This window comes from Penicillium digitatum, chromosome 5, assembly GCF_016767815.1.
Source record: "Penicillium digitatum chromosome 5, complete sequence".
NCBI classification, from domain to species: Eukaryota; Fungi; Ascomycota; class Eurotiomycetes; order Eurotiales; family Aspergillaceae; genus Penicillium; species Penicillium digitatum.
The window spans coordinates 71,797-98,855 of NC_089388.1; the positions used below are offsets into that span (position 1 = coordinate 71,797).

Here is a 27,059-nt window from a genome sequence, read left to right on the forward strand (position 1 = left end):
TATACGCATGGGTTGTGGGGTACAGGAATGGACTGATTCCACACTCTTTACGATCAGCATCTGTGTACACTATGGGGATGCACTATGTGGTCCCAGCTTAGCGTTTGGCTTCGAGTTCTTGCTTCGGATGGAAGAAGCGCTTGCACAGTCCTGCGCAATTAGTTAGACTGCAACTGGTGAATTGATCGTTAATTGATTGAGATATTTATGTCTGTACAACAAATATCTGTATATAGAACGGAGTCAATGTTCGGAAGGCGGCCTAAACTGCAGATACAAAGGAACGACGAGTCGGAGAAAGGCCGACCTGATCGACATGTAGATCTTTTCTTGACTACTCCGTACAGTGGCCTGAACTATATCGTGAATCCTGAAGAGATAGACTATCCATATGCGAGCATCGTCGATTGCAAATTCTGATTTACCTCTGGTATTCCCACGTTCAAACAACATACAACAGAGACAATTTAAAGCCTTTGCGACAGTCACTTGTGCAAATTATTGAAAAAAAAAAAAAAAACAGAAAAACAACATGACTAGGCCTTTGAGTGGGGTTTAATTATCTTCTCCTATTTTGCAGTACCAAGCAATGCCGCAGATAGACTACAACTTCAAGTGGCCTAGCGCCAAATATAATTAGAAATTTTTAGAAATTTTCACAGAAAAGAAAAAGTGCGCGAAGGTGAAAAAAAAAAGCCACCAAGTGCCGGCGCCATCCTAAGCCCCACCACGCACCGCGTGAGCCGGATGTTTTCATTTTAAAAAAAAATTTTTTTGCAACCAGGTTGGGAATTTACGCTGATGACCTTCGAATACTAATCATTTAGAGGGCTGTTGATTTTGATGAGGAACTGCAAATCAGATATCCTATTTTTGTAGATCGACAAGGCCTGCAAGACCATATCAAAGCCAAGTCCAGGTAAGTGCGTGGAGTCCCGTTCATCTCTCTATCATTATTCGCTCGGATTATATGAACCGCTTCTTTTTGTAGCCCTGGGAATGCTTTTCTTCCCCTTCCCCGATGAGACTGGTCTCCTAATTTGATATGGCGCCAGTGGCTAAACCTATCGAATAATGGTTTCCAAGCACTTGACCATATTGGGCTTGTTAGCTCGGCTATACGCGTCCTTTTGGTAATTTCAGTGAAGCGAATAGAATTGGACCATCTGACACTATTTATCCTACTATTAATGGATTTGAAGCCATGGATGCCCCCCCCCCCCCCCCCCCCATATGTTGTAGTTGACTTAATTCCCCCCCCCCCCCCCCCCCCATTTCGCTCGTTTGACTTTTAATTCTTTTCTCAACGAGTCTTTTTGGATTCAATTATATTATCCCAACTACATACACTCGCTATAAATCGTTGCGGGATCATAATCCGCATCACTGCTCTTCACCATGAAGTTCTCCTTGGTGGCACTGTTAACCCTGGCTGGGGTTACTGTTGCCGATTTGGATCCCATCGTCATCAAGGTACAATCTTCAAACAGATGTCCAAACCGTGGTGTGCTCAGTGCTAAGACTGTCATTAGGGCTCCAAGTTCTTCTATTCCAGCAACAACACTCAGTTGTAAGTCCCGATACTGTTGATGCCTCTTGAATTCGGGGACCTGACAAGAATAGCTTTATGCGTGGAGTTGCCTATCAAAGTAGGCCGTTCATGTCATCAATTCAAAATCTCGACTAACCTTTCGCAGGGGAGAGTACGAGTAGCAGTGGCTACGCTGACCCTCTCGCCGATGTCACCGCTTGTGAGCGTGACGTGCCTATCATGAAGGAGCTGCGCACCAACGTTATCCGGACCTATGCCATCAACGCCACTGCTGACCACTCGGCTTGTATGAAGCTCTTGTCGGACGCTGGGATTTACGTCATCTCCGATCTATCCGATCCCAATCTATCGATCGATCGAAACGATCCTTCGTGGAAAACGGATCTCTTTGCCCGATACACCAGTGTTGTCGATGAACTTGCCAAGTATAACAATACTATTGGCTTCTTCGCGGGAAATGAGGTTTCTAACACCATCGCTACTTCCGACGCCAGCGCTTTCGTCAAGGCTGCTGTTCGCGATACCAAGAAGTACATCAAGAAGAAGGGCTATCGCCCTATGGGGGTGGGATATGCTACCGCCGATGTGTCCGACATCCGGGCGGACATGGCCGACTACTTCAACTGCGGAGACATCGACGACACGATTGACTTCTGGGGATACAATATTTACTCGTGGTGCGGGGATTCCAACTACGTGGAATCTAAATACCAGGATCGCACAGAGGAGTTTGCCAACTACTCCGTCCCTGTCTTCTTCGCCGAGTACGGTTGCAACCAGGTCCAGCCCCGCGAATTCACCGAGGTGAAGGCCCTGTATGGCGAGACTATGGCTAGTGTCTGGTCCGGTGGCATTGTGTACATGTACTTCCAGGAGGCCAACGACTTCGGTAAGAAAAATCATTGCTTTCCTTCCATAGATGCCAAGGTAACTGATGAGAGTTGCAGGCCTCGTTTCCGTTGTCGATAGCACCAGTGTCCGCACAATGAGCGACTTCAGTTACTATTCCAACGAGATCGCCAGCGCCAATCCCACTGGTGTCAACAAGGCCTCCTACACTCCCACCAACACCGCTCTGCGAAGTTGCCCTACCGTCGGGCCCAACTGGGAAGCCGAATCCTCCCCTCTGCCCCCTATTGCGGATATCGACCTGTGCGACTGCATGTACGATGCCTCCGCCTGCGCGGTCGCTGATTCTCTGGACTCGACGAAGTACGCCAAGCTGTTCGGCACCGTCTGCGGTAACACCGACTGCAGCGGACTGGCAGCCAATGCTACGACCGGCGAATACGGTGCTTACAGCATGTGTTCGACCAAGCAGCAGCTTACCTTTGCTTTGAACAAGTACTACATTGAGCAGAACCGTGCTGCTGGTGCTTGCGACTTTGACGGATCTGCATCCATCAAGGCCGTTACCAGTGCTACGGGCACTTGCTCTACACAGATGATGGAGGCCGGTATCGCTGGGACCGCAACTATCACGACGCAGAACACTGGCACTGGTCGCTCTCGCTCTGCTTCCTCGACGGGCTCGTCGACGGGCTCGTCGACCAAGACTAGTAGCGGCGCTATCAGCGTGCATTCCAGCTCTTCCTTCGGCTCTTTCCAGGTGGTTGCCTCCATTGCGACCGCACTCCTGGCAGGTGTTGGAATGATCGCTCTGTAATTGACCTTAGTCTATTCTTCGTACTTGGCCTGCGTGTCTGTTTTCCCTTTCTGTTGCGATACCTTTGAAGAGGAGCCTCGGAGTGAGGTGGTGGCCGACCTAGCTAGTAGATAGCCCTAGGTGCATCTTCGCTTGATTGATGTTCGGGGTATTGCATCGCGCAAATTGTCAACATCGAATTTGATTTGTACCCCATCTCGTGATCTTTCTTTTTTTTTTGGCAATTTCCCTGGTTCCCTTCATCATCCATTTCCACCCCAACCTCGTTGCACAGCAACCCAACGTATAGATGTTGTGATGTGCAAGGCTAGGGTGAGCTTCAGTTCAACCACTGCAACTATCACAACCCGAGATCATTCTTTCACGAGGTTGCAGGACGTCTCGGTCCATCCCCTCACCGACTGAGAATTGGGCATTTGACCTTTCATCTGCCTTTCATCTATCATTCCAGTCTATCACTCCTCATCCACAGACATCTACACCTCCAATTTGTGGGAGATTGTCGGTCACCTGATGGGGGTATGCAGAGTGAAACAAATCAACAGAGACGTTGTGCTACGTCGATTATATACGAACAGGTTAATTCTTCAGTTCTGCCTGGCAGAAATCCAATGAGGCAGGTAGGGTATAGGGCTCCTTCTCCTCCTTGCTTACTCATCGGTCAAGGCGCTGTTTCCCACTGTGAGCGGTTGTATCAGCTATGCCTAATCCGGTATCATACCGACGGATTTACACCCGACTGACAATACTCAGGAGTAAATGCAAGTAAATGGCAATGGCATTACATAGAGTGGAGTGCTGTGGATCCTAACCAACTTTCCGCCTACCTGGTTAGGCAGTTAGTGGATGTATTAATAAAGAGTGCAGAGCATACGTTGCAAAGCGTCTCTAGTTGAAAACGTCGCAAGGACGATCCCTTGGCAAGACCCCACACGTTGATGTGGACGGTAAAGAATTTGCCGATGAAGAAGCGAAACGTGCAGCGCTTCGTGGTGCGGGGAGAGGAGTTGGAACCGGGGGCGGAACGGGTAAACCGATAATCCGCCTCGCCGCAGCTACGAGAGCGGCACGTCAACGAATCAGAGAGCAATGGGAATGTATTTAAGGTGCTCACGGGGGGTTTTTTTTCGAACTTGGACGTCTGTTTTGTTTTGACCTGCCAAAGAGGACATCCAGCCTCAACACTAGTTCAGAGTTAAAAAAACGATTTCAAGATTCTTTAAATTCTTCGCTGAAGTACTCATGAATATCCTAGAGAGGAATCACCCCTGGATTCCTGCCAAATCATATCCTGTTGAACTCGGATGGCATTTAACGGGACCTCATCATCAGACCCATCATCGGGATGGGAGACACCTAGTTGGACTCTAGTTTTATTACGCGGCTCATCTGACGGTCGTAGGGCAGAGTTGTGCAACTCAAATCCTTTAGAATGCTCGGCTTCGGTCCGTGTTCTGTGAGTACCGGACTGGCTGGAAAATTTGGATGAGAACATCAAGAACAACGGACGCAGGGTCGGCATGCAGGCGGAGATAATCCCCGTCGAGGATTCAATGATACACCAGGTGCAAGACTTTCCGAGCGTCCAGGCAACATCTGCCGGGTCGTATTCAAAAAGGGTAGTGATGCGATAGATACTGGTGAAGACAACGCTATGCAGAAAGAGTCTCGTCAGTTTAGTATCACAAACCAGTCGCGATATTGCAAGAAAGGGGTATACGGACAAACTACCCAACATAAACATTGCAATTACGGACAGACGGTGCGTGAGACTTGCGTGCAGTCCCCATACCACCCGCACCGGTAGAGACAGAATGAGAATTTCGATGCCGATGTTGGGCACTGCGTTTGCGATAAACGAGGCTTCGAGGTTGATACAGTGACCGGGAATGCGCTTGTCCCAGGCTCGCACAATCGGAGTGCATTGGAAGATGTCCACGAGGATCACAGCCACGCACCACAAGATTGATATCCCACCCAGGATCATCGAGGTAATGCGCATTTCTCTCGTAGGAAAGATGCGGCAGTACATGAGTAGGATAGAAACTCTGGTGACCGCGATCGTTGTGACGAACATGCACTCGAATGTCACTAGAAGCTATGTAGATGAGTATCAGTGGAGAAGTCAACATCGTCTATATTGTGAATCGAACCTTTGCGATCATGATAATATTTTCCATCGCCAATTTCTCCGAATGGGACCCCATACCAAAATCATTTACTATTGACGATTAGCCACCGAATCAAGAACCCCCAAGAGAAGTGTGACATACAGGCTAGCATCAATCCAACGAGAGCTAAGAAAGGAACTAACGCGCCCAGGATAGTAAAATCGTCCAGTCCTGGCTTCAGGGACTTCTTCCATCTTGCCAAAAACCGTAAAATCACAAACATGACGCCCAGGACAGCCATCGCGATCGTCCCAGCGCGAGATGAGCCTCGGTAGTCATCCTGGACATTGGTTGTGGTCATCGTGTTTTGACCTACAAAATAGGTAATCAAAACATCTTTTGAAGCTCGATAGAACTGCAATGGGGCGTTTAAATGGAATTGATTTCTCTCGCCCCTCCAAGCGCACATAGCAGACTGGTTAGGAGAAGATCCACTTTCAAGTGTCAGGATTCATCTCTATCCACAATTGAGCGACGGTTCCTATACCTAATGTGTACAACAATGGCGTTTTCAGGAATCACTTCGTATATTAGTATTCACGCTAATAATCCTACACCGCAAATGTGAGGTCCTTTGGTGGATCTTAAACCAGGGCTCTGTTCATTCTTTGCACAGAGGGATACAGGGGTTCAGGGGCAATTACGCTTGTTTTAAACTGGAGACCTTAGAAAATTTGATGCAAGTTTCAGGCGTTCTTCGATGCTTTCTTTTTTAATCAATTTAGCGCTGTTGCTGAAGAAATCCTCTGCACAAAAGAACACAACAGAATTGACCCGACAGAATAGCCCCTTACTCGATAGAACAAGCAGAAACCTAACCTCTTTTTGGCAGGTCATACTGGGAACCTGAGATGGGACCAGGTCCTCACTTTCAGCCTTCCTTGCCTGTCCTCTCTTTATTATGGCAGCTTAATCATGTCCCACTGGATGTACAGAGGTTACAAGTACCCAGGTACCAGATCTTTCTCCATTGATATACACCCCCCTCCCCCCTGTACCTCTTTAAATTCACGTCTTGGGCGGTCGCCCGGGTGTTGTTTGAATGCCTTGATTGGTACGACGCTAAATTGCGAGTGCTAAATCGACCCGTATACAAGATGGCTTAGCCTTTGGCGTTTCTCTCCTCATGTAGTAGAACCGACGGATGGAATCGGTTTAGGTGGATAAACACACAACGTAACTAGTCGAGTATCAAAAGGCAGTAAGGGATATGCTAGAGAACTAGGGCATTGGAAAAAGGTGCGTATATGAATCAATGCTAAAAATCGTCTCTGATGGACCGGCCAGTGGAAAAAAAATTCTAAGCGTCCCCTAATTAAATCACCGAGGTCTATATAAGTGGATCGAGCTATTGTTTAAAGCGTCTCGTGATTCGCAGCTATGTGCATAATGGGCATTATTTTATAATTGGTAACTTCAGCTAGCGAGAGGCCTACTAATTAATACGCTTATAAAGACTAGAATCTACCCCAGTAGGACTAGTGGGATCTACTACCCCACTAGGGGATTAGAGATAGCGAACCCCCGAGGGGTAAGACCTACGAATGTGAAAAGAACGGCCACTATGTATGGGAATATCACGCGAGAAAGCTAAAGCTCAGAAACCCTACAGCCTCGACTACCTAGTTGACCCTGACGAAGAGGGTCGAAGAACTAGGCGACCTGGCGGAACCTGGCAACGATCCAAAAAAATCAGCCCACTTAGAGAAAGTCTTCTTTAAAAGTGGAGCTATCGATGTCTCGGCCTTGAACCACACAAAAGAGATGCTCAAACCGGACCAGAGCATGATCTTTCAACGCGCAGCTGTATTGGGATTTTTTTCATAATTTGGATTAGATGTGATATCCACCTGGGTATATCCCAATCGTTTCATGATCGGTAATGAGACCAAAATTTTGATGGAATAATGCATAGTAACTGAACACCCTCAAACCCTTCTAACCCCTTCTTTTCAGTGATCGGTGCTTCGGGGTGTAGGGACTCGAGAAGGAATTGAGGTGCTGATGGTAGGATTCCTAAAGGTTTGGAAAAGGCTTGCAAAGAGGAACCATCATCAAAGTGATTAGTCTTGATTGAGCAAGTCGATGGTCAAGTTCCACACCACGAGATATCCTTCTTGGTACCGGGTAAAAATGGTCTGGTTATTGTTCGAAGATTAGACGATTGATGCAATGCTGGAAAAGTCGTCCAATGCTAACTAAACGTAGGACCTTTTTATACCCTTTTGCGTTTTTCTATCCTCGGATCCCATATCCAGTTGTCAAGGATTGGAAGAAGACACACCTATGTCTTCTACTTCTACTTCCCATCTATCCGAGAAAAGGGATTGTCCAGTATGAATCAATATGAAGGGGCAAGCTTATTGTCGAGTTGTCGTTGGCAACATATAGCGCACTGCCACTTTGGATCATCACCTGCCCTCAACTGGAGTGCCGTTTGGTTTCTGCCGGGAATGGATGTTTTTTGTTGTTGGATTGCTGGATTTTTTGTTTCCGAATGGTCAACTCTGTGAACAGGTTCTAGAATCGCAATTTCCGGAATTTGTTAAGCTTCCACAGGCCATACTTCGCGATAGTTACCGTTCCCATCACACACGCTAGAACAAGGATGATAAAGGCCGAAGTACTCTCTTCAAAGAAGTTCGCCACATTCATTCCAAACAGACCAGCCACAAAAGTTGAAACGGCGAATCCCAACATACAGATCTCCAGTTGAGCCTCGAACACCAGGATCTGATTTCGTCGCACATCCAAGATCGACTGAATGGTTTCAGTTGTGCGCTCCAAATCTCCCAGTAGAGCAGTTGCCGACTCCGCGATCGCGTCTGTATTTTTGTAATACGCCCCGAGAAGATATTCCACTTCACGGTGATCCTCTACCGCATGCGGTTGACCTGCCTGTCGATCTGTCAAGAACATGGTCGCCATATCGTCATCATTTTCAAGAATTTCTCGTAATGCCGAGCGGAACTGACGGGCACGCTGCTGAATAGCCACGAGCCTTGTCCGGTGATCCTGTAACCCACGGAGAACAGAGTAAACTACATCTTCTCTTGTTGAATCCCGCAAGCTATCTTCGACTTCTCGCCGGATGAGAATGTGTTCAGCTTCAAGAGTGGCAATCACAGAAGCAAGTGCGGCATCCACTACACGTAGCTCATATGGGAGCTTCGCTATGATACCAGAGCCCGGACCAGGTCGGAGCCTTCTCTGGAGGTCTGTCATAAAAACATCCTGCACCTTCACGTGGCAGTCCTCAAGTGGGAGAAGGAAAAGAAGGACTCCATGTGCGCGGACCAGGAGCCGTAAAGTGAACATGCTGATAAAGATGACAGACGGACGGACCAACAGATGAGGGATCCCCTCCGAGACAAGATCCACGTTACGCAGATCGCGACCATCTAATCCCCATTCTTTAGCAAGATCATCCCTAGTTCCTCGAGTTTCAGATTCCTTGATAGAGCCATCGAGACCCAGGACTATGCAGCGCAACTCTGTCGCATCATTAATGCGGCTTTGGGACAAAGAAAGAGATAAATCGAACACCTTTTGATTGAAGGTTGCTTCCCTTTTCCTGTCAGGCTCCTGAATGACGTGATGTGATTTATTGGGGAGCGTGACGATCTTCCGTCTGCCGCAGCTGGGGATCTGGATCTTGGGTTGTTTCATGCGGAGAGTGCCGGAAAGATGATGGAATCGGCAAGGTGGTGTACTTGTACCTCTTGTCAGTCTGTCTCTCGGAACAAAGAAGAACGAAGTCCTGGCAGCACGCCGATGCATGATCTATATCGTCTTTGCCACAAGCATGAGCGGAGCTGTGGAGTTGGACTGTTCTCGCTGCACTACTCGGGCTAGTGTGGCTTGGCGGATGTGGCGATGCCTGTGGCTTCTTCGTTGCTGGTGAGGATCAACTGATTTCTTGATTTTATTATGAGATAGGATATATGAGGGCTAAGCTAGCAGAGATCATGGAAGGAGAGGATAGTCCCCAAAATTGTCCATGTTCTACGCCAGTGGGCCGACAAGAGCGACGCAGTGCTCACAATTAAAGATGTATGGACAATACTGGAGTCGTGTTTTTACAACTCCTTCGCAACAAGATATGCCAGATTCTGCAATTTCTGCATGATACCTTTGGGGTCATACTTTTTCGCCACTGCGTCGATATCCTTGATATTCTTCTCCCCAAAAGACGTCAGCGGCTTCTGGTTGGGACCCCCATCGTTGACGAAGATGTAGGGGAGGAAAAGACCCTGCGACTTGGCGCTGGAGGTGAGATTGGCCAACACTGAGTCTACGGTACCCATTATCACCGATTGGCTGAGTTCGTCTGGAAATTGAGCGAACATGTTCACCCCTGTGCGAGGTTTTTGGTCAGAGATGTTTCCTGGAGGGCGATGTGAGTAGAAAAGGAGACATACACATTTGCGTCGTCGCCTCGAGACCGAGCAGATTACCTCCGTTCTGCAGATTGCCTCGAGTTACTAGATTTGGCATGATACCTTGAGGTACGTAAGAAAGTCCCGCACCGGGGGGCAGAGAGGCAGCGGCCTCGAGATAGGCCGAAAAGGTATCTTGCAGGAATTTCGGCCCTGTTACCTTAAACGTGAATGTACCGCCGTAGGATACGCCCTTGGAAGTCAGCCCGGTAGAGCCAATCATGAGGAGAAGCTCACTGAGCGAGCCGTTTGTTGGTGGGTATAATGCCGAGGCCACAGGGATGCCAGAGAATGGATCAAAGGTTGCGGGTGTAGTTACATGGCCAAGATACCCGTAAAAAACCAAAGTGTAGGTGGGATTGATCTGGATCTCCACATTGCTGTTGATATCGCCATCCAAAAGATATTTTGCATAGGCCTCAAGTACGGCGGGGGTGTTGGCAACGGTGTAGGTGCTTAACTCATAGTAGACATCGATGCCGGTGTTGGTGGTGAGATCATACTCAGTCACGATGCCTGGTCCAGTTAGATAGTTTGAACGTTAACACACAAGATCAGTCTCACCGAAGTTGTTCAGACCTCCCTTCAGTCCTTTGTATAGATCGGCATACTCAGTTTGGGTGGCGTCGACAATTTTTCCATTGGGAAGCACCACCTGGAATCGGGTGACGCTGTCAAGAGCCAATCCGTGGGTATTGTAGAAGGTGCTGAGGCCCCCTGATGCTATCAATGTCTTGGTTCATTGAGACTTCCGACGAGGATTTCTTCACTCACCACCGAGAATGTACCCGCCAACGCCTACATCCACTTCACGACCACCCAAGACGGTGACATTATACGGCTGGAGGTACTTATATACAGCACCCCATCTATTCCCAGGCCCCACAGTCACAGTTCCGCGATCGGCGCTTAGGAAAATAGTGTTCAATTTCTCCAGAGCGACCAACACTCCATGGCGACCGATCGAACTAAATCCTGGGTTGATGTTGTGCCCACCAGAGCGAATAGCGAACTTCGTCTCTAGAATGCCGAGGATCTGTAATAGACGTGAGACCTCTTGAGCGGATTTTGGCGTCACAACGCAGGATGCATTTAACCGACAGTTCTGTGACCAGGCTTCGTCGATAAAAACACTATAGTAAGGCGAGGTCATAGTGAAGGTCTCGTTCTTGGAAAAGACACGATTCAAGAGGCTACAGGTGTAATCGGCATTTCCGAGAAGAACGTCTCCAGCGGGGAGAGAGATGCCCAGCGAGGAGAGAGCAGCACCAATTGAGAATCGAGATGGGATGAAGGTTGCCATGGCGGTAGCCAATGCCCCCATAAGGACACCTATTACTGAGGACATCTTGGCCATTTTTACTACCCGCGAGTTGGCTGGTTGTAGTTCATGCGTGTTCGCAGCCCTTTATGGACCTGCGAACTGCGATGTCGGGTGGGACTTGGGATGCATCGCACGATTACAAATGGAAGGCAAGGCCGACGGGTCTTCCATTTCTCGATGTTTCTCATGCCCAAATTCGAAGATGGACCGATCGATTCTCGTGCCTGGCTTGCGATTTGCCTCTCGGATTACCGACCTGGCTCGGCCGACGGACCGGCATAGCTTTCGCTCGATGTGCTGTCAATGGCATGTAGCGATTCAAAAAACACAGAACCAAATCCTCATCCCTTCTCACTTCTTCGTCACCTTTGATATTTGAACAAAATGGGCTTCTTCGCACTCGAGGAATGGGCAGCCGCCAATCGCGACTACGACAACACCCCAGCGCCCTACTGGCATGCGAAGTCTGTACCCGATGGCTTCACGGCCATCTCAGGAATCCTCTGGTCAATCTCGTATATCCTGATGGCCAAAAAGGCCTTCAAGGATCGATCCTACGCGATGCCTCTTCATTGTCTCTGCTTGAACATCACCTGGGAAGCGGTTTACGGGTTTATCTACGGCCCAGGACTGCTAAATCAGGTTGTCTTCGCACAATGGATGATTGTCGACGTCATCCTATTCTACGCAATTGTTCGATCGGCTCCATCCGCCTGGAAGCAGTCACCGCTGGTGGCGCAGCATCTCGCCGGTATAATCGTGGTTGGATGTGTGGTCTGTCTATGGCTGCACCTGGCGATCGCTGCCACGTTCATCCCGAGCATCGGTCGAAGGGTCGTTTTCATGACTGCGTGGCCCATGCAGGTCCTTATAAATCTCAGCTCGATAGCACAGCTCCTGTCGCGTGGAAATACTCTCGGTCACTCTTGGGGAATTTGGTCAGTTGATGGATCCCCCGTGTAGTCAACTGAAATACGGCACTGACAGCATGAGAAGGTGGACCAGAATGTTGGGCACTATTGCAGCTGCATGTTGCTTTTTCTGGCGCGTGTATTACTGGCCGGAGCGATTTGGATATGCGTGGACCCCTTACGGGCAGTTTTTGCTGCTGGGTAGTATCGGATCTGATGTGGTGTATGCTGTTGTCTACATCTATGTTCATAGATTCGCGAACCCACTGGACACTCGAGTGAAGATTGAGGCGAAAAAGAGTCGCTGATACGGCGTATAATGTATCATTTGCACCTGGTTGTGATGGTGAAAACAATCACGTCCAACAATCGATTTAAAGTACCAGTCTGTAGATCTCAATCTGTCAGATTAGCTGCATCTTCCAGTGCATAGATTCCAGTAGATGTGTGGAGGTGTATCTGTCTATCTCGATATGTGACAACATCATCCACGTTGCTACTCCGACTTCTTCCCCCTGGCAGATGCCTCTTCTTCTAACTGCCCACGAAACCTTTCTCGTGCTCGTAGCTGTGCCTGTGGATCCGCAAATCGACGTTGAAACCGGCTCTGTTGCATCACCTTACAGGCTGCCTCCCAGTCGGTCGTCCACTCGGGATAAAAGGGCGCATAACCCAGCAGCCCACCAATCCACCGGCCCACAACGATGCCGAGAAATAGCCCGATCCACGAGCGGAAGGGCACCCACCACGGTGGCGATAGATACGTGCCTCCAGCATCAAACATCTATGCCCTGTGAGTTTCTGAATCGTTGCTGGTGGAAACAATTTTGCGCACCGAAAGCACCTGCACGAGATCCAATTTCTCTCCCCGTTGAAAAACATCCTCCTGGTACCCATACCAATTCTCAAAGAACGGCTGATCCATCACAGTGGCACCCGCCTCTTCCGCAACAGGATCACTGGCACTCACGACGAACTCTACCTCATTCATATCCGTTCCCGGGGTTCCATAAATGACATGATGGGTATAGGGAGGTACTGCTAGCTCGCCATGCCTGGAGGTCCGGTGAATGGCGCGCCCATTAAATTCGATGGTAAGATTCCCACGGAGAATGCGGAAGAACTCCCACTGCGAGGGGTGGAAATGCGTGGGGGGCTTTTGGCCAGTGGCGATCAGCTTGGCATATATGCCATGATTTGGCCTCATGACACCGTGAAAAAGAAACAAACGGTCCGGGGGGCGGGGCAGATTACGGACTGAAATGGCTCCATCAAATTTGGTGAGCGGATCCTGACCGGCTGTAAAGGTCCGAGGTTTGCAGGGTGCCATTTCCAGCTTGAAAGGGAAGTAGTTCTGAGAGAGGAGAGAAGCCCAAAATGGATAATCTATTCACTTTACATCTTCGTGATTCCTTGTCATCCCCTAGGCATTCCCGAGGAAACCCATGAAGGATTCACTTCTTGACTGGATATCAGACGAGAATGACATTCGGTCGTGTTCATTCGGGCGAGGTTGTGTCGTCCCCTTTGAACTTCCCTTTTAGGGTTGTCGGCCGAATGCTGAGTCACCCAGTTAAGCTGTTTGTCAGCTCAACTTGGGATGTGCTGAACAATCCAACAAAGATAGTACCTTCAGGGATGAACATAGGGTAGCTGGTGAAAGAGAAAGCGGTCTGAGCATGACTGCCTACATATCCCTACTTCCCTTCAATCTATTCTGCTCTTCACGGCGATTCTCCTATCTTCCCTCCTGATTCAGCTCCCCATCATGGTCAACATCCTGCAGTCGAAAATCGACCCCTTGCCTACCGGCATTGACCTGACGGATAAAACCGTCGTTGTTACTGGTGCTAGCGCTGGAATGGGTCTGGAAACGACCAAACAGCTACTACGACTGCGCGCCTCGACTGTGATTTTGGCCGTCCGCAATGTCGCCAAGGGGGAGGCCTGCGCAACTGTCCTCCGCCAGGACCGTCGCATTCAAGCCCACAATTCTAACCCGACCATCAAAGTCATGGCACTTGACGTGGATGATTACGAGAGTGTACAACGTTTCACCAAGCAGCTCCGCGAAGAGATTCCGGTGGTTCATGTCCTCATTCTGAATGCAGGTATCGGTCTGCTGAAGCTGGAACGCAGCCCGAGCGGCCATGACCGAACCACCCAAGTCAATTACTACTCCAACGTCTTGTTGATCGCCGAGCTCCTGCCGTATCTCGAGGCGGGTGCGGAGAAGACTGGCTCTCCTGCACGCATTAGCTGGGTCGGCAGTCGTGCGCACGAGTCCTCAAGCCTCGAGAAGAAAGTTCCCATCCAGTCCGGTGAAAGTGTACTTGCGCACATGGACAAGGAAGAGTTCTTTGTCCCGTTCCAGCGCTATGGGGACTCGAAGCTACTTTGTGCGTTGTTCATGTACAGTCTGGCGCCGCGGCTGGATCCCAAGAAAGTCATCCTCAACATGATGTGTCCAGGCATGGTGAACACAGGCATGAGTGATGTTCTCCCCCTGCATTTGCGTTTAATCATCAATGTTGTCAAGTCGATTCGCGCCAGACCTGTTGAGGTGGGCGTCTGGATTATCCTGCACAGTGCGCTGGTGGTAGGCCCCGAGTCTCATGGCAAGTTCTTAGGCGACAAAACCATCTCTGAGTATGTCGTCTCTTCCCCTTTTCCCAACAACGGTGTTTATTGCAAATTAGCTGATGCATCCTCCCAATAGCAAAACGGCGTTCATCCAGTCACCGGTGGGCCAGGAGATTCAGAAGAAACTGTGGGAGGAGACAATTGCCGAGATGGGCAGATTGACGACCCTTCCTGCTGAGTTCAAGTAGACTATTCAGGGAGTATTCTTTATGCGCTTGACAGGTTCTTTGATCAATGTCTACCTGATCGAAGTGTAAGCCCTTTTATGGCGTCAGTATCTAGCACGAATCTATTCTAGCAACTCTTTCGTTATGTTCCGATCAGATGTCTTGTCCCCTGTCTCCTGTACTTCTAGTAGTAACTTCATACTAACCAATCACCGTATCAACTCCCATGCCCTCGCCACGAAATTCCCCGGCACCGCTGCAGCAGACTGTTGAACCAGTTCCAACGCAGCGAATAAGTCCCCTGCCTCATGGTGAATACCCATCGCCAGCGCCACCGGTACGCCCTTCAAGTACACGCGACTCCAAACATACCAAGACAACGTGGTCGCATATCCTACCCACCGCCGCATCCACCTAGGCTTTGCTCCCCGATCATCAATACCCAAACCCCAACAACACAAATCCTCAGCCATGATGGCCACTCCCTGTAACATAAAATATTGTAGTTCCCCACCATCAGAGAATGGCAGGCCAAATGCTCGTGTCACTTGGTAGGTCCCACACCCATGAATCAATCCCGAAACGACGAAGCTCATCAAGAGAAGCCAGTACCGTCTCCCCAGTCGAATCGAAGTCCGTTTAGACATCCTTACACTATCTGGCAGCAAGCCGAGGATATATGCACCGGGCGCACCTGCCTGTCGTCGCAGTTGCTGGTGCCAGGTGTATCCCCAGAAGCGGCGAATGCTGTATGCTTCGCGAATATCAGCGAAGTTAGGTGGCCATGAGGAAGCATCCTGCCAGGAGTGAGGACCAATTTGGAGACCGACACAGAGAGCTGAGAGCGGAAGTATGACAATAGCGAAATGGCTGTATATTGTGATGACGCAGCCACCTACTATGAGGGCGTATGTTTGCAAATGTTCGGCGAATGAGGTGGTGGGTTTCTGGTTTGACAAGACGAGCTGACAGCTCACGTTGACGAGGTGCAGACCCGTGTACATGGCAATCCATCTGATGAGTTGGGATGCGGCGAATTGACCCCTGGTTGTTGGCGTTGGAGACTTGGGAATGCCGCCGACGCGCCAATTCCAGCCGATCCCACGGGTAACGCTGAAAAGTTCCAGCGCCCAGACAAGACGCTCAGATACTGAAAGCCTGGCTGCGTCTTCGGGGATTTGATGCTTGATGACACGGTGGAATGTCTTCTCGGGGACGGTCGTGTAAAGTCGGTCAAAGTAGCGAAACAGCAGGTTGCCCATGAGCACACCCGACGAGTAGAGGAAGGCCCGGTCTATAACTGGAGGTGGGGGAGCAAGAAATGCCAGTGCTGCGCAAGTGATCTGGAGAAGGAATACTCCATAGCGGATTGCAGTCCCATGGGGGACCTGTGGGATGCAGACGGCGAGGACGAAGGCCAGGGCTGTATAGTGTCCGCTGTCGAGAGAAAATGACTGAGTTTTTTCCAACGCCATGGACATCCGGGACACAGTGATTTTGACCAACTTGAGACGGATTTTAGAGAAGTTGGAGAATTTAACCCCCCTGGCCGATGTTTATGTGGCTGTTCTGTCCTCGGTGCTGTTGGCCATCGGGGCTGCACAGTATTCGGCCGATCGGGAAAGAAGCAACGCGCAAGTTTCGTTAAATAGAACTCGATCGATAAACCAATATTTGGATAACAAGAGGTCTGTATCATTTATGGCCAATTCCACACAGCAATGGCTTTGGTTTCTGTGCTTCCTGTGAACCTCTGGCTCATTGCCGCGAGCATCTTTGCTCTTTACCAAATCATCCGTGCTGTCTATCTGATCTTCTTTAGTCCTTTGTCCGGGTTTCCAGGCTCACCATGGGCAGCTGTGGGGGAATAGTGCGTACTCGCTCTTATATCCGAGGCCATTTTGCTGATCATATACTGCAGTTGGGAAGCCTACTGGAATATCGGCCTCAAACCCGGCAACAAAGGCCAGACGTTGTTCAAGCTCGAAGAGATGCATAAGCGCCTGGGGCCTGCATTGCGCATGGGTCCAAATGAGATCCATATCTACGATCCAGCCTTCTACCACGAGTTGTATCGACCAGGTAGTCGGTACTACAAAGATCCATCGATGCATAAGGTCCTGGGAGCGCCGTCGAGCACGCTGGCCGAGAGTGACCCGGTGCGGCACAAGCAGCGAAGAGCACCACTAGAGCCCCTGTTCTCCAAGAAGAACATCCTCAGTCTAGAACCAATGCTCATGGACCATGTTGATTACTGCTCCAAGCGATTTGATGAGCTTTTTTCTCAGGGAAAGCCTGTCTCGATGGAATGGGCTTTAAAGTCGTTGGCAATGGGTATGCATCCTCTTCATATCCTAATCATATCACATCTTTGATCTAATCGAATGGCCTAGACATGGTGTCTCAGTTTGCCTTCGGTCAATCCCTCGACGCCCTCTCTGATCCAGAGTTCAAGTCACTCCAGGTGCGAGTCTTCCAGCAATACCTCCCTAGTCTACATGTCATCAAGGCTTTTCCCTTTGTGCGACTGCTCAACCTGCTGCCACTTTGGATCGTAAAACGCATCTCACATTCTGTTGAGATGGGCCACGAGTTGGAACGGGTGAGCTCTAACTATTAATTCCCCCAGCAAATCCATCGGTGCTGATTCATTCTGTCCAGTTCGCCGCTCGTCGCATTGATGAGTATCTTGCTGCGGCGGCAAAGGGAAAAACTCCAACCTTCCCCACTCTCATGGAGCGTTTGCTCATTCCAATTCCCGAGAAGGGCTATGCAGTCCCTGACAAACAGGGTCTCCGTGATGAGCTTCTTACCATGATCTCCGCTGGGGACGACACTACCGGAATTGCCAACACAGTTACCATATTCAATATCTTTAATAACCGTGACGTCCATGACCATCTCCTAGCGGAGCTAAAAACAGTCATGCCGACGCCTGATACCCATGTCTCATACCTTCAGCTTGAGGCGCTGCCATATCTTGTTCGTTTTTCTCTCCCCTTTCTCGCTCCGAAGGGAGCACATCCAGTCACCCATTCCCAGTAACGCTGATAGGACACAAAATAGACCGCAGTGATAAAAGAAGGTCTCCGATACTCTTCTCCCGCAGCCTCCCGCACTCCTCGTCTCGTTCCTCCAGGCGGCGTTCGTCTTCCGGACGGCCGATTCATCCCCGCGGGAACCCGGGTTGGAATGGCCATTTATCATATTCACTACAACGAGACTCTCTTTGAAAATCCCCGTGTCTTTGATCCAGAGCGGTGGCTGCAGGGATCGGAGGTGACAACGGAGAGAGCTAAATTCCTGGTGCCTTTTTCACGAGGGAGTCGGTCTTGCCTGGGAATCAAGTACGTGCCTTTCTTGCTCCAAAAAAGGAACGTGACTAACGAATACGTGATGAAGCCTTGCATATATGGAGATGTACATGGCTATCGCGTACATTGTGCGACGGTTTGATTTGGACTTGGTGGGAACAACCGTGGAAGATATGAAATGGGATGATATGGTCGTGCCACAGTTTCATGGAGAGTTTCTGGCATTTACAAAGCGGCGAGAGGACTAGTTGTAGATGAAGCTATCCCTGATTTGTTTTCATTGTCGATGATCTATGTTTTCTATGTGTAGACCCGATTGATATGTCTGTATGAGACCGCATGTCTACATGTACATAGTCGGTGATCACACTTCTAGATCTGTTTTGCAAGGTTCATCTAAGTAAAAGACAGCATATCCATTCACTTGACAAAACAATCTTGGAACTACATTTCCTCAAAAACTCGGCAGAAATATTCTACCAGATGATGCACCGTAGGATACTTCCACACCAACGTTGGTCCAACACCCACCGTCAGTGTCTGCTGCAAGCTCATCCGGAAATTGACCGTCAAAACAGAATCCATGCCCATTTCCGGCAACGCGACTGTCTCATCTACCTCATCCTCCGGGATCGACAATGTTGTCGACACGCACTTTTTCACAGCGTAACGCAAATACTCAGCCAATTCGGTACCAGTCAACTTCTTCCTCTGTTGGACTACCTCCCCAGTTACCCCATCGGCAACCTGTTCTTTCCTCGTTACAATATCTCTCAGAATCACATGTGGCAGAGGCTCCCCGGATTCAAGCGGTCGAGCACGAAGAACCACTCCATGGTCGGCACCCTCACTGGCCGAGATCAAACTCCAAGCCCGGAACGCCTCGTCAGGAGTCACATCCGTGATACCACGGGCATGCAGTTCCGCCTCAAGGGCTCCATTGGAACTAGCTCCCATACCCATGCCCCGCCAAGATGTCCAAAGAAGAGAGATGGAATTATCACCCTCCCTTCTGCGTAATCGTGCCAAAGCGTCCAAGAATGAATTTCCACTTGCATATGACGCCTGACCCGGGAATCCCAGGAGTTGGCCACAAGAAGAGAAGAGGACGAAGAAGTTCAGCCCGGGGGAGCTGGGAGGGAAGACGGCGTGCAGCGCCAAAGCACCTGCGATTTTTGGCGCGAGGACAGCTTCGAATGCTTCGGGGGTGATTTGCTCGATGAGCTGGTCGTGGAGGATACCAGCGGCGTGAACGACGCCGGCAACGGGTGGAAGGTTGAGAATGGCGAGAGCCGAACGAAGGCTGGAAACCGCACACGGATGGGAAAGGTCGATGGCTAGGGAATGGATTGTAGCACCGAGGCGTTCAAGAGAGAGGATTCTTTGGACAATGGACTGGACTTCGGGGTTGTGCGAGGCGGTCCAGGTGGAGCGCGGCGGTAGAGAGCGACGAGATAACAGCAGGATACGTCTCGCACCTTTACTGACCATCCAATGGGCTACGGAGAGGCCGAGACAGCCAAGTCCGCCGGTAATTAGATATGTGGATGCCGGGGAGAATGTGAGAGCCGCGGGTCCGGCGGTAGGGTGGGGCGGGGTGGGGCGGAGCGGGCGGAGGCGAGCGGTGCGTGGGACCCCATCCTGGATCTTGATGACATCGGCGTTACGCACGTAACGCATTGCCATGAGCGGGAAGACCAAAGGATCGTCAAGATCGATGAGGCTGCCCCAGATCTCGGGGTGTTCGGTGTGCAGAATCCGACCGAGGCCAGTGAGGGCGCTGTGGCCTATGTTGGCTTCGCAGGTTAGGGCAAAGAGACGTACGGGGGTTCTATTTGAGAGGGATAGAATTATCTGCGCTGCTGAAACGAGGTCGTTGCAGGTGTTGATAGCAGTCTCGAAGATTTGATCGGTGACTTGAGGAAGGTAGACAACCGCCAGAGACGAATGAGTTGTCAAGGGCAAGTCGGAGGCATGCTGATGAATAGAGGTAGATAGACCGCTGCTCTCAAGCTGTCCCTGGTAAATTCCCACGTGGGTGTTGGTGGCATCTGGTGTCAGGAATGCGATGTGGGAGAATTTCAGCGGCTCCTCAACCAGCGCGGCTGGCGGCCAGCTGATTTGGTGCACCAGACCAGAGGTACTTTTTCGCGATAACGACTCGCCCTCGACACCGGCAAAGGCCATACCCTGAATCTCCACTAGCACGCTCCCATCCTCAGCGCTGATAATCACGTCAGCTGCGTCGACGGAGGATTGTGCCTTGGTGCAGTAGATGTACACGACACGGGGGGTGGACACGTCAACGGCGACGACACGACGGACTGTTGTGGGCATACGAAGTCGAGGCTCACGGCGCCAAAGGGTGGACGCGATGGAGGTTGCTGCATCCATGACGGATGTCAAAAGATCATCCATGCCGGGCAGGCTGTCCAAATTGGCGTCTACCCTGGCCAGCATCTCGTTGTCGCTGGCCACGTGGTGCGCTACCCGCCATGGGAATCCCATGGCAGAAACGCCTACAGAGGCGAGGTAGTCTATCGAAAAGCTATTTGTCAGTTTCTGTGGCAGTCTTTTCCCGATCTCCACTATGTTGATATGGCTGACTGAGGGTGCAGCATCAGCCGCGCCCACGGTCGCGGTGGTATTGACAAGCCATGACCCATCTTCATTGCTTGTCGACTCCTCTAGGCGAGAAGTTATAGTAATGTTGTGCGTATCATGCCGGATCTGGATCTGGCGAGCCGGAGACACAACTACAGGCACCTGAAGCGACACTTTCTCTACACTCCTGGGGGACAGAGCGCGCAGGAATGTGCGCAAAAGCACAGCGGCAGGGACGATCTCTGACCCGTGGAGTGGGTGACGTCCAGGAAATGGCCGATTGTCTTCCTCGAGGCGGGTTTGATAAAGTACCTCGTCCGTTCCCCACAGCGCGGTGCGAGTCCCCAGTAAGTCATTGGCGGCTGGCTTGTGAGTCGGCACCAGTTGTGCAGCTGTCATCCTGCTCACAGCGCGATAGAATGGCTGATGATGCCAAATAGTACCGGGTACTGAAGAACTCCATTGCGCAGTCGGGTCAAGATCTATGGGTTTTACCGCGCAGCCGAAGCAATGCAAACGGCCCACGGCGGCCAAGATGCTCTTTCGTGCCTGCTGGTTACGCACCATTGTGGGTGTCGCGATAAACCGGTCCGGCGTTTGCTCGCTGATGGTCTCAATGATCGAATGCGTTATGATGGGATGACTCGCCACCTCCACAAATGCGCGGAATCCATCGTCCACCAGCGCCGCCACTGTCGACTGTAGTAGGACAGGTTGGACCATATTCATCACCCAGTATTCCGCATCGCGAGGTACCTCTGAGCGTGGATCCAAGAGCGAAGTCGAATACAGCGTCCGATGCGGCACCTGAGGGTGGAGCTCGTCCTTCAACGCGTCGCGGAGGGGACCTGCCAGCTTTTCCAGCAGCGATGTATGAAAGGGCACATCTGTGGCGACAGCACGCACCTCAATGCCTTCTTCACACCATTGTTCGGACAACTTGTGGACTGCGTCAACGGTGCCGGACACCACGCATGCGGTTGGGGACGCCTCGATTGCGACGGACGCGCCTTGGTGCGTGGCCATACGAGCACGAGCGTCAGATGCCGGCAGGCGAACCAGGGCCATGGCACCTTGTCCCATGAGCTCGCGGTAAAGACGCGCTCGCCGACATACCACGACAGCTCCTTCTTGCCAGGTCAGAGCCCCAGAGATGACTGCCGCGGCGGCCTCGCCCAGGGAATGACCCACGACAGCGGTAGGAGGACCGGACTCTGCTTCGAGGACGGCGGCAATTCCTAGATGCATGAGGAATGTAATCGCCTGGATAAAATCAGTGCGCTCTGGATAGCCGACGTGTAGGCTTTCAATCGCGGAGAACCCTAACTCGGCTTGAATAATCGGCTCCAGGTTGCGCACGACTTCCTCAAATACCGGGCTAGAGTGGTATAATTCGCGACCCATGTCTGGCCACTGCGCACCATGGCCCGAGAACACCCAGACTGAGCCCTTGGCTGCCTCGGTTCCAATACGGTTGTTGATCACCCATCGATTCGGCACATCCTTGGCCAGATCATCGAGTGTAGCGATGGCGTTTGCGACAGAATCAGCGACGATGGCATGGCGAAAGCGATGATGCGCGCGGCGCTGCGACAGCGTGGACGCGACTGTCGCCAGGGATACCGCTCCATCAGTGTCGCGCAACCATTGGCTAAGGCCCCCGGCTGTTGTACAGATTCGGTTTGCTTGCGGCACGGATAAGAGAAGGAGGACCGGCGTAGCATCTTTGTCCGGGATCAGGCTTAGTCGCTCGGCAAACAGGGATCTCCCTTCAAAGGCTTCGATAATCGCATGGGATACCGTGCCGCTGTATCCGTAGGATGCTACGGCCGCCCGCAACGGCCGTGATGGGTGGCCATTGGATAATGTCACCAGTTCGCGGGCCGGGCATAGGAAGCTCTCCTTCCATGCGATTTTACCGTTCAACGTCTGCAGATTAGCCTGCGGGGGCACTTGGCCATGGCGGAGCACAAGCACGGCCTTGATGAGACCCATGACACCAGCACCAGCTTCCAAATGGCCAATGTTGGGCTTGATGGAACCGATATAACACGGCTCGCATGGATGCCGTCCAGATTGCACTCCGTATACCTCGGCTAGAGCACTAATTTCTGTTGGGTCGCCCAGTGATGTAGAAGTGGCATGGGCCTCAATATAGTTGATGGAGTCAGGCGTCACCTTCGCCTCATTGAGCGCCTTTTGGGCGACGAGAAGCTGTGCTCGGGCGTTAGGGGCCATGATTCCAAGCGTTTTGCCATCTGAGGCCACCGCACTGCCCTTGAGCACGGCCAATACCTGATCGCCATCCGTCAGGGCTTTATCCAGACGCTTTAGGATGACCACACCCGCTCCTTCGCCTCGGCCGTACCCGCTAGCGGATTCGTCGAAGGACCGACACTTTCCATCCGTGGAGATAGCTCCCGCTTCATCCAGCACACGGGTTAACCCGGGTCCCAGTAGCGCGTTGACACCACCTGCGATGGCTAGATCGGTCTCGCCCGCGCGGATAGCCTGTCGAGCATGGTGTACGGCGACCAGTGATGATGCACAGGCCGCATCCAGTGCAACGCTAGGACCCATCAGATCCAGCAGATAGGATATACGACTAGGAATGCCACAGTAGGCCGTGCCAACGCCCATATGAGCCCCGACATCGGGAAGGTCTTCCAAGACCAGCTTGGCATAATCATCGGAGTTGACACCCATGTAGACGGATGTATTTGAACCCGCGAGGCGGGATGGAGAGATGCCTGCATCCTCCAAGGCCTCCCAGGCAACCTCGAGGGCAATTCGTTGCTGGGGATCCATCTGCTCCGCCTCGCGCGGGGAGATTGCGAAGAAGGCAGCATCAAACTGGTCAATGTCGTTGAGGAAGTAGCCCTTAGCTGTTGTTTGCGCTAATATCGCCGCGTTTCGAGGATGACGTTGTCGATAGGGATCCCAGCGCCAGGAGGGTATGTCGCCTGAAGCATCACTTTTCTCGAGAAGGAACTGCCACAATGCGGAGGGGGACTTCACGTCTCCTGGGACCCGACACGCCATGCCTATTATAGCAATATCGTCATGCCTGTCATTCTGGCGGAGATCATCTTGCATTTCAGCGTCCTCAGCGCTAGTCACCGGAGTCGTTGTGCCTTTGCTATCATTGGAACCCTCGGCTATGGTGAGGCCCTCTGTGCTGCTGGTTGAAGCAATCATTGTGCTGTGTGTTGTTGACACTGATGATATACGGTGAAATAAGTTGATCTGAAGATCTCAATCCTCCTCGCAGTGAATACAACTACGTAAAGCTCTCTCTGTATATCAATGCGAAGATTCCTCGGCATTGCCCTGTTTATACTTCTATGCTTCGTCTGACACCTATTAGAACTTCTCACAGTCCTTGATCTGATTCACTGGATCACGATCGGCCGGTGTGACTCTCTGGCGACATAAAAATGAACTTGAGTGGTCAGCTATCGGCCGAGGTGGGATATTCCTCCTGTCCCTACACGATGTCTGAGCGATTCGGCCAAATGAGACCGACTCCGAGCGCCCCGGCTAATGCAGAGACAGTGCTTTGAAATTCATCTTTGACGACAGCGAGTATGAAGTCTTTTGTCTTCTATAAGGATCGTTTAATGTGCATAACTTCATTCATTGAGGCGGTCTTCCGAACACGATCATCACTATGAATGACTCTATTACCCCAAATTCCCAGCGCAATATGCCTCGCGGTATATGGGAGCTGGCCCGGCTACACACCCGTGAAGCCTGGCTATGTTGGTATCCCGCCATCTGGGGGGCATGTGTGGCCGCCGGTATGCGAAATACCTCGCTGGAACTGGCGCCATTCCTCCGTTTAATCTTCGGAATTTGGGCTAGCGTGACATCTACACATTGCGCATTTTGTACCTTCAAGTATGTATGAACAAAAACTCACGGCGTGTCTTTCTCCTACTGACAAGTGTGTTAGCGATCTCTGCGACCAAAAACTCGATAAACATGTCGAGCGATGCAAGGTCCGCCCTCTGCCAGCTGGGATGATCACCACCTCTGAGGGCATTTTAGCTTTCATCTGCTGGTTGCCGATCACACTCGCTGTTACTTGGAGCACATTGGGCCCGGTCGTCACAGCGGGCTTCATTCCCGTATGGGTGCTGAGCACCATCTACCCGTTCATGAAGCGCATCATGCCATTCCCGCAAGTGATCCTGGGAGCGATAATTGGCGGCGCTGTGTTCCCCGGATGGGTGGGAATTACTGGAGATCTGGAGAACCTGGATGAGGCACTTCCTTTATTCTTAGCTACAGCCTCGTGGGTTGTTTACTTTGATCTCTTCTATGCGACGCAGGATCGTCCGGACGACGAGAAGATCGGCGTAAAGTCACTCGCAGTCTTGATGGGAAAGAATGTTCAGATCCTTCTGGCCGCTCTAGGGATTCTACAGGTATTGCTTTTTGCTATCACCGCACTGTGGGCGGATATGTCGCTCATCTTTTGGGTGCTGGGACTTGGTGTATGGATGGTGAGTGTGCCGTGGCACATCTCGTCATTGGACCTAAAAGATCGACACTCAGGCGGCCGTGTTTTCAAGTCGAATATCAAGCTGGGCTTGTATTTGACCGGTGTGTCTTTGTTGGAGCTCTTTGTGGTACACGTATATGATGTTTCCGTGGCAAATCTCAGGATGGAGCTGCGTTAGAGGACGGAGCACAAGACTGGACAAGTGTGCCATTGAGCTCCAGGGTCTTAGGTGATCGTCACATTGACTGAACTGGTATTTAGCTCCAAACTTCCAGGTCTTACTCTGCCTACATGTCCTTCGGCCGAGCTTAATCGATCTCGTTCTTACTCGGCCGTACAGATGAATCGTTGGGTTTAAAGCAATACAAACTTGTTATCGACATGTATGTTACAACTAATTCCTATTCAATCTTCTACATAAGTATTCCGATATACACTAGATCCATCTACTCTGAACACACCGGGCACCTCTATCCTATCCGATTCTCCAGTAGATTCGGCTACTCTTGCCCGAGAAATAAGTGTCCAAGGCAACTTTCCCCAAGAAAAAATCCGAATCAGTTCGGTTTCTTCGCCAGCCTCCCGCATCTGACAACTGAAATCATCCCTTTGACCATTGAGGAACTCGCCTATGCTATAGACACACTCCCTGCTGGCGGGATATCACATTGTACGCTCAGTATAGTGGAACGGGGTACCTCGGTCATCCGGCTTTTGCGTTGCTTTGAGAAGAACTGAACCACCGAAAGGCCAGTAGTCTTCATCCATCCAACAAACACCACCCCGGATGCTCGGAGCAAGCCTGGAATGGCCAATTCTAAGCTACCCCAGCCTATCGTTGCTTATCCGCGCGAGACAGGCCGAACAGCCGTCGATCTGATTCTCTCAGGGACTATCTCCAAGAACTCCGATGTGAAGATTCTTCTGTCTCACGTAGGCGGAACACAGCCTATTCGCGCTACTCGGGCTGCAATTATACTCTACGATACGGGACTAATCAAACTATCCCCTGAGACCTTCCTGGAGCAGGCTAGGGACTTTTATCGTGATCTCGCGCTTCCTGGAAACGAGGGGAACTTGGAGTTATAGGTCTGCAAGAACAGGTTTGCAAAGACCGGACATGTGCTGAAGTAGAGTGATTTCCACATTTCCGGATTGAGGGGAATAACGAGATACTTTGCAAAGCTAGGCAATAGATAGATAGCTACCTGGGTCGCGAGAGAGAGAGAGAGAGAGAGAGATGGGTCGTTATTCAAGGCTTGTAGACATGGAAGGATGTGCGTGAGATCAGTGTTAGGGCTACTTGGATCTCCAAGAGAAAAGCCACAAAGTCTGACAAGACCTGTCGAATCAAAACCTCTTGCGAGACATAAATAGCCTCAAGTTGTGTCATCTCGGTCAAGACAGTCTCTCATGCAAACATCCAAACATACTTGGTCGGCCGACTTGACTACCTGTGATGATCATATCCCTGCCATTCTACACACTAAGATCCCTTTAGGGCCTTCGCACCGTCTTTATTTAAAATAGAACTCCGTGGGTTGGATTGAAATGGTTGATCAACCATCATGGCGGGTTTTTGTATAGCTACTCTGACTGCGCTAGGTCTAGCACTGCTCCTTGTCCAATCTATTCTGAACAGTTGGAGAACACAGCGCAAGGTCCCACCGGGTACTTGTCCCATTGATCTTTCGATTTTCATCAAGGAAGAACATTCCAAACTGATGAAGTGTAGGACCCCCGGGCCTCCCTCTTATCGGC

General features: G+C 50.9%; 11 protein-coding genes across 11 annotated transcripts; 5 read left to right on the forward strand and 6 right to left on the reverse strand.

Moving 5' to 3' along the window:
• Positions 1 to 1,398: 1,398 nt before the first annotated feature.
• Pdw03_1252 (Epd1) lies at positions 1,399 to 3,218 on the forward strand (the record flags this gene model as incomplete). Its single annotated transcript, XM_014679774.1, has 5 exons — positions 1,399 to 1,473; positions 1,533 to 1,570; positions 1,624 to 1,649; positions 1,698 to 2,441; positions 2,500 to 3,218. The coding sequence occupies 5 exons, from the start codon at positions 1,399 to 1,401 to the stop codon at positions 3,216 to 3,218; spliced, it is 1,602 nt and encodes a 533-aa protein (XP_014535260.1).
• A 1,240-nt stretch (positions 3,219 to 4,458) lies between these two features.
• Pdw03_1253 (putative integral membrane protein) lies at positions 4,459 to 5,690 on the reverse strand (the record flags this gene model as incomplete). The annotated part of the gene is made up of 4 exons (XM_066099857.1): positions 4,459 to 4,870; positions 4,943 to 5,316; positions 5,372 to 5,439; positions 5,492 to 5,690. The coding sequence occupies 4 exons, from the start codon at positions 5,688 to 5,690 to the stop codon at positions 4,459 to 4,461; spliced, it is 1,053 nt and encodes a 350-aa protein (XP_065957584.1).
• Positions 5,691 to 7,909: 2,219 nt separating this feature from the next.
• Pdw03_1254 (Magnesium transporter MRS2/LPE10) lies at positions 7,910 to 9,058 on the reverse strand (the record flags this gene model as incomplete). Its single annotated transcript, XM_014679772.1, has 1 exon — positions 7,910 to 9,058. One exon carries the CDS (start codon positions 9,056 to 9,058, stop codon positions 7,910 to 7,912), a length of 1,149 nt encoding a protein of 382 aa, XP_014535258.1.
• A 410-nt stretch (positions 9,059 to 9,468) lies between these two features.
• Pdw03_1255 (Magnesium transporter MRS2/LPE10) lies at positions 9,469 to 11,131 on the reverse strand (the record flags this gene model as incomplete). The annotated part of the gene is made up of 4 exons (XM_014679771.1): positions 9,469 to 9,746; positions 9,811 to 10,344; positions 10,393 to 10,545; positions 10,603 to 11,131. 4 exons carry the CDS (start codon positions 11,129 to 11,131, stop codon positions 9,469 to 9,471), a joined length of 1,494 nt encoding a protein of 497 aa, XP_014535257.1.
• Positions 11,132 to 11,536: 405 nt separating this feature from the next.
• On the forward strand, positions 11,537 to 12,115 carry Pdw03_1256 (MacJ; the record flags this gene model as incomplete). The annotated part of the gene is made up of 1 exon (XM_014679770.1): positions 11,537 to 12,115. The coding sequence occupies one exon, from the start codon at positions 11,537 to 11,539 to the stop codon at positions 12,113 to 12,115; it is 579 nt and encodes a 192-aa protein (XP_014535256.1).
• Positions 12,116 to 12,559: 444 nt separating this feature from the next.
• On the reverse strand, positions 12,560 to 13,393 carry Pdw03_1257 (MacE; the record flags this gene model as incomplete). The annotated part of the gene is made up of 2 exons (XM_014679769.1): positions 12,560 to 12,847; positions 12,899 to 13,393. The coding sequence occupies 2 exons, from the start codon at positions 13,391 to 13,393 to the stop codon at positions 12,560 to 12,562; spliced, it is 783 nt and encodes a 260-aa protein (XP_014535255.1).
• A 438-nt stretch (positions 13,394 to 13,831) lies between these two features.
• On the forward strand, positions 13,832 to 14,894 carry Pdw03_1258 (Short-chain dehydrogenase/reductase SDR; the record flags this gene model as incomplete). The annotated part of the gene is made up of 2 exons (XM_014679768.1): positions 13,832 to 14,712; positions 14,783 to 14,894. The coding sequence occupies 2 exons, from the start codon at positions 13,832 to 13,834 to the stop codon at positions 14,892 to 14,894; spliced, it is 993 nt and encodes a 330-aa protein (XP_014535254.1).
• A 188-nt stretch (positions 14,895 to 15,082) lies between these two features.
• Positions 15,083 to 16,354, reverse strand: Pdw03_1259 (MacI; the record flags this gene model as incomplete). Its single annotated transcript, XM_014679767.1, has 1 exon — positions 15,083 to 16,354. One exon carries the CDS (start codon positions 16,352 to 16,354, stop codon positions 15,083 to 15,085), a length of 1,272 nt encoding a protein of 423 aa, XP_014535253.1.
• A 240-nt stretch (positions 16,355 to 16,594) lies between these two features.
• On the forward strand, positions 16,595 to 18,435 carry Pdw03_1260 (Cytochrome P450, E-class, group I; the record flags this gene model as incomplete). Its single annotated transcript, XM_014679766.1, has 6 exons — positions 16,595 to 16,743; positions 16,795 to 17,207; positions 17,267 to 17,475; positions 17,535 to 17,855; positions 17,940 to 18,220; positions 18,276 to 18,435. 6 exons carry the CDS (start codon positions 16,595 to 16,597, stop codon positions 18,433 to 18,435), a joined length of 1,533 nt encoding a protein of 510 aa, XP_014535252.1.
• Positions 18,436 to 18,631: 196 nt separating this feature from the next.
• Pdw03_1261 (Nonribosomal peptide synthetase 7) lies at positions 18,632 to 23,989 on the reverse strand (the record flags this gene model as incomplete). The annotated part of the gene is made up of 1 exon (XM_014679765.1): positions 18,632 to 23,989. One exon carries the CDS (start codon positions 23,987 to 23,989, stop codon positions 18,632 to 18,634), a length of 5,358 nt encoding a protein of 1,785 aa, XP_014535251.1.
• Positions 23,990 to 24,461: 472 nt separating this feature from the next.
• On the forward strand, positions 24,462 to 25,476 carry Pdw03_1262 (UbiA-like prenyltransferase, putative; the record flags this gene model as incomplete). The annotated part of the gene is made up of 2 exons (XM_014679764.2): positions 24,462 to 24,691; positions 24,747 to 25,476. The coding sequence occupies 2 exons, from the start codon at positions 24,462 to 24,464 to the stop codon at positions 25,474 to 25,476; spliced, it is 960 nt and encodes a 319-aa protein (XP_014535250.2).
• Between the last annotated feature and the right edge of the window lie 1,583 nt (positions 25,477 to 27,059).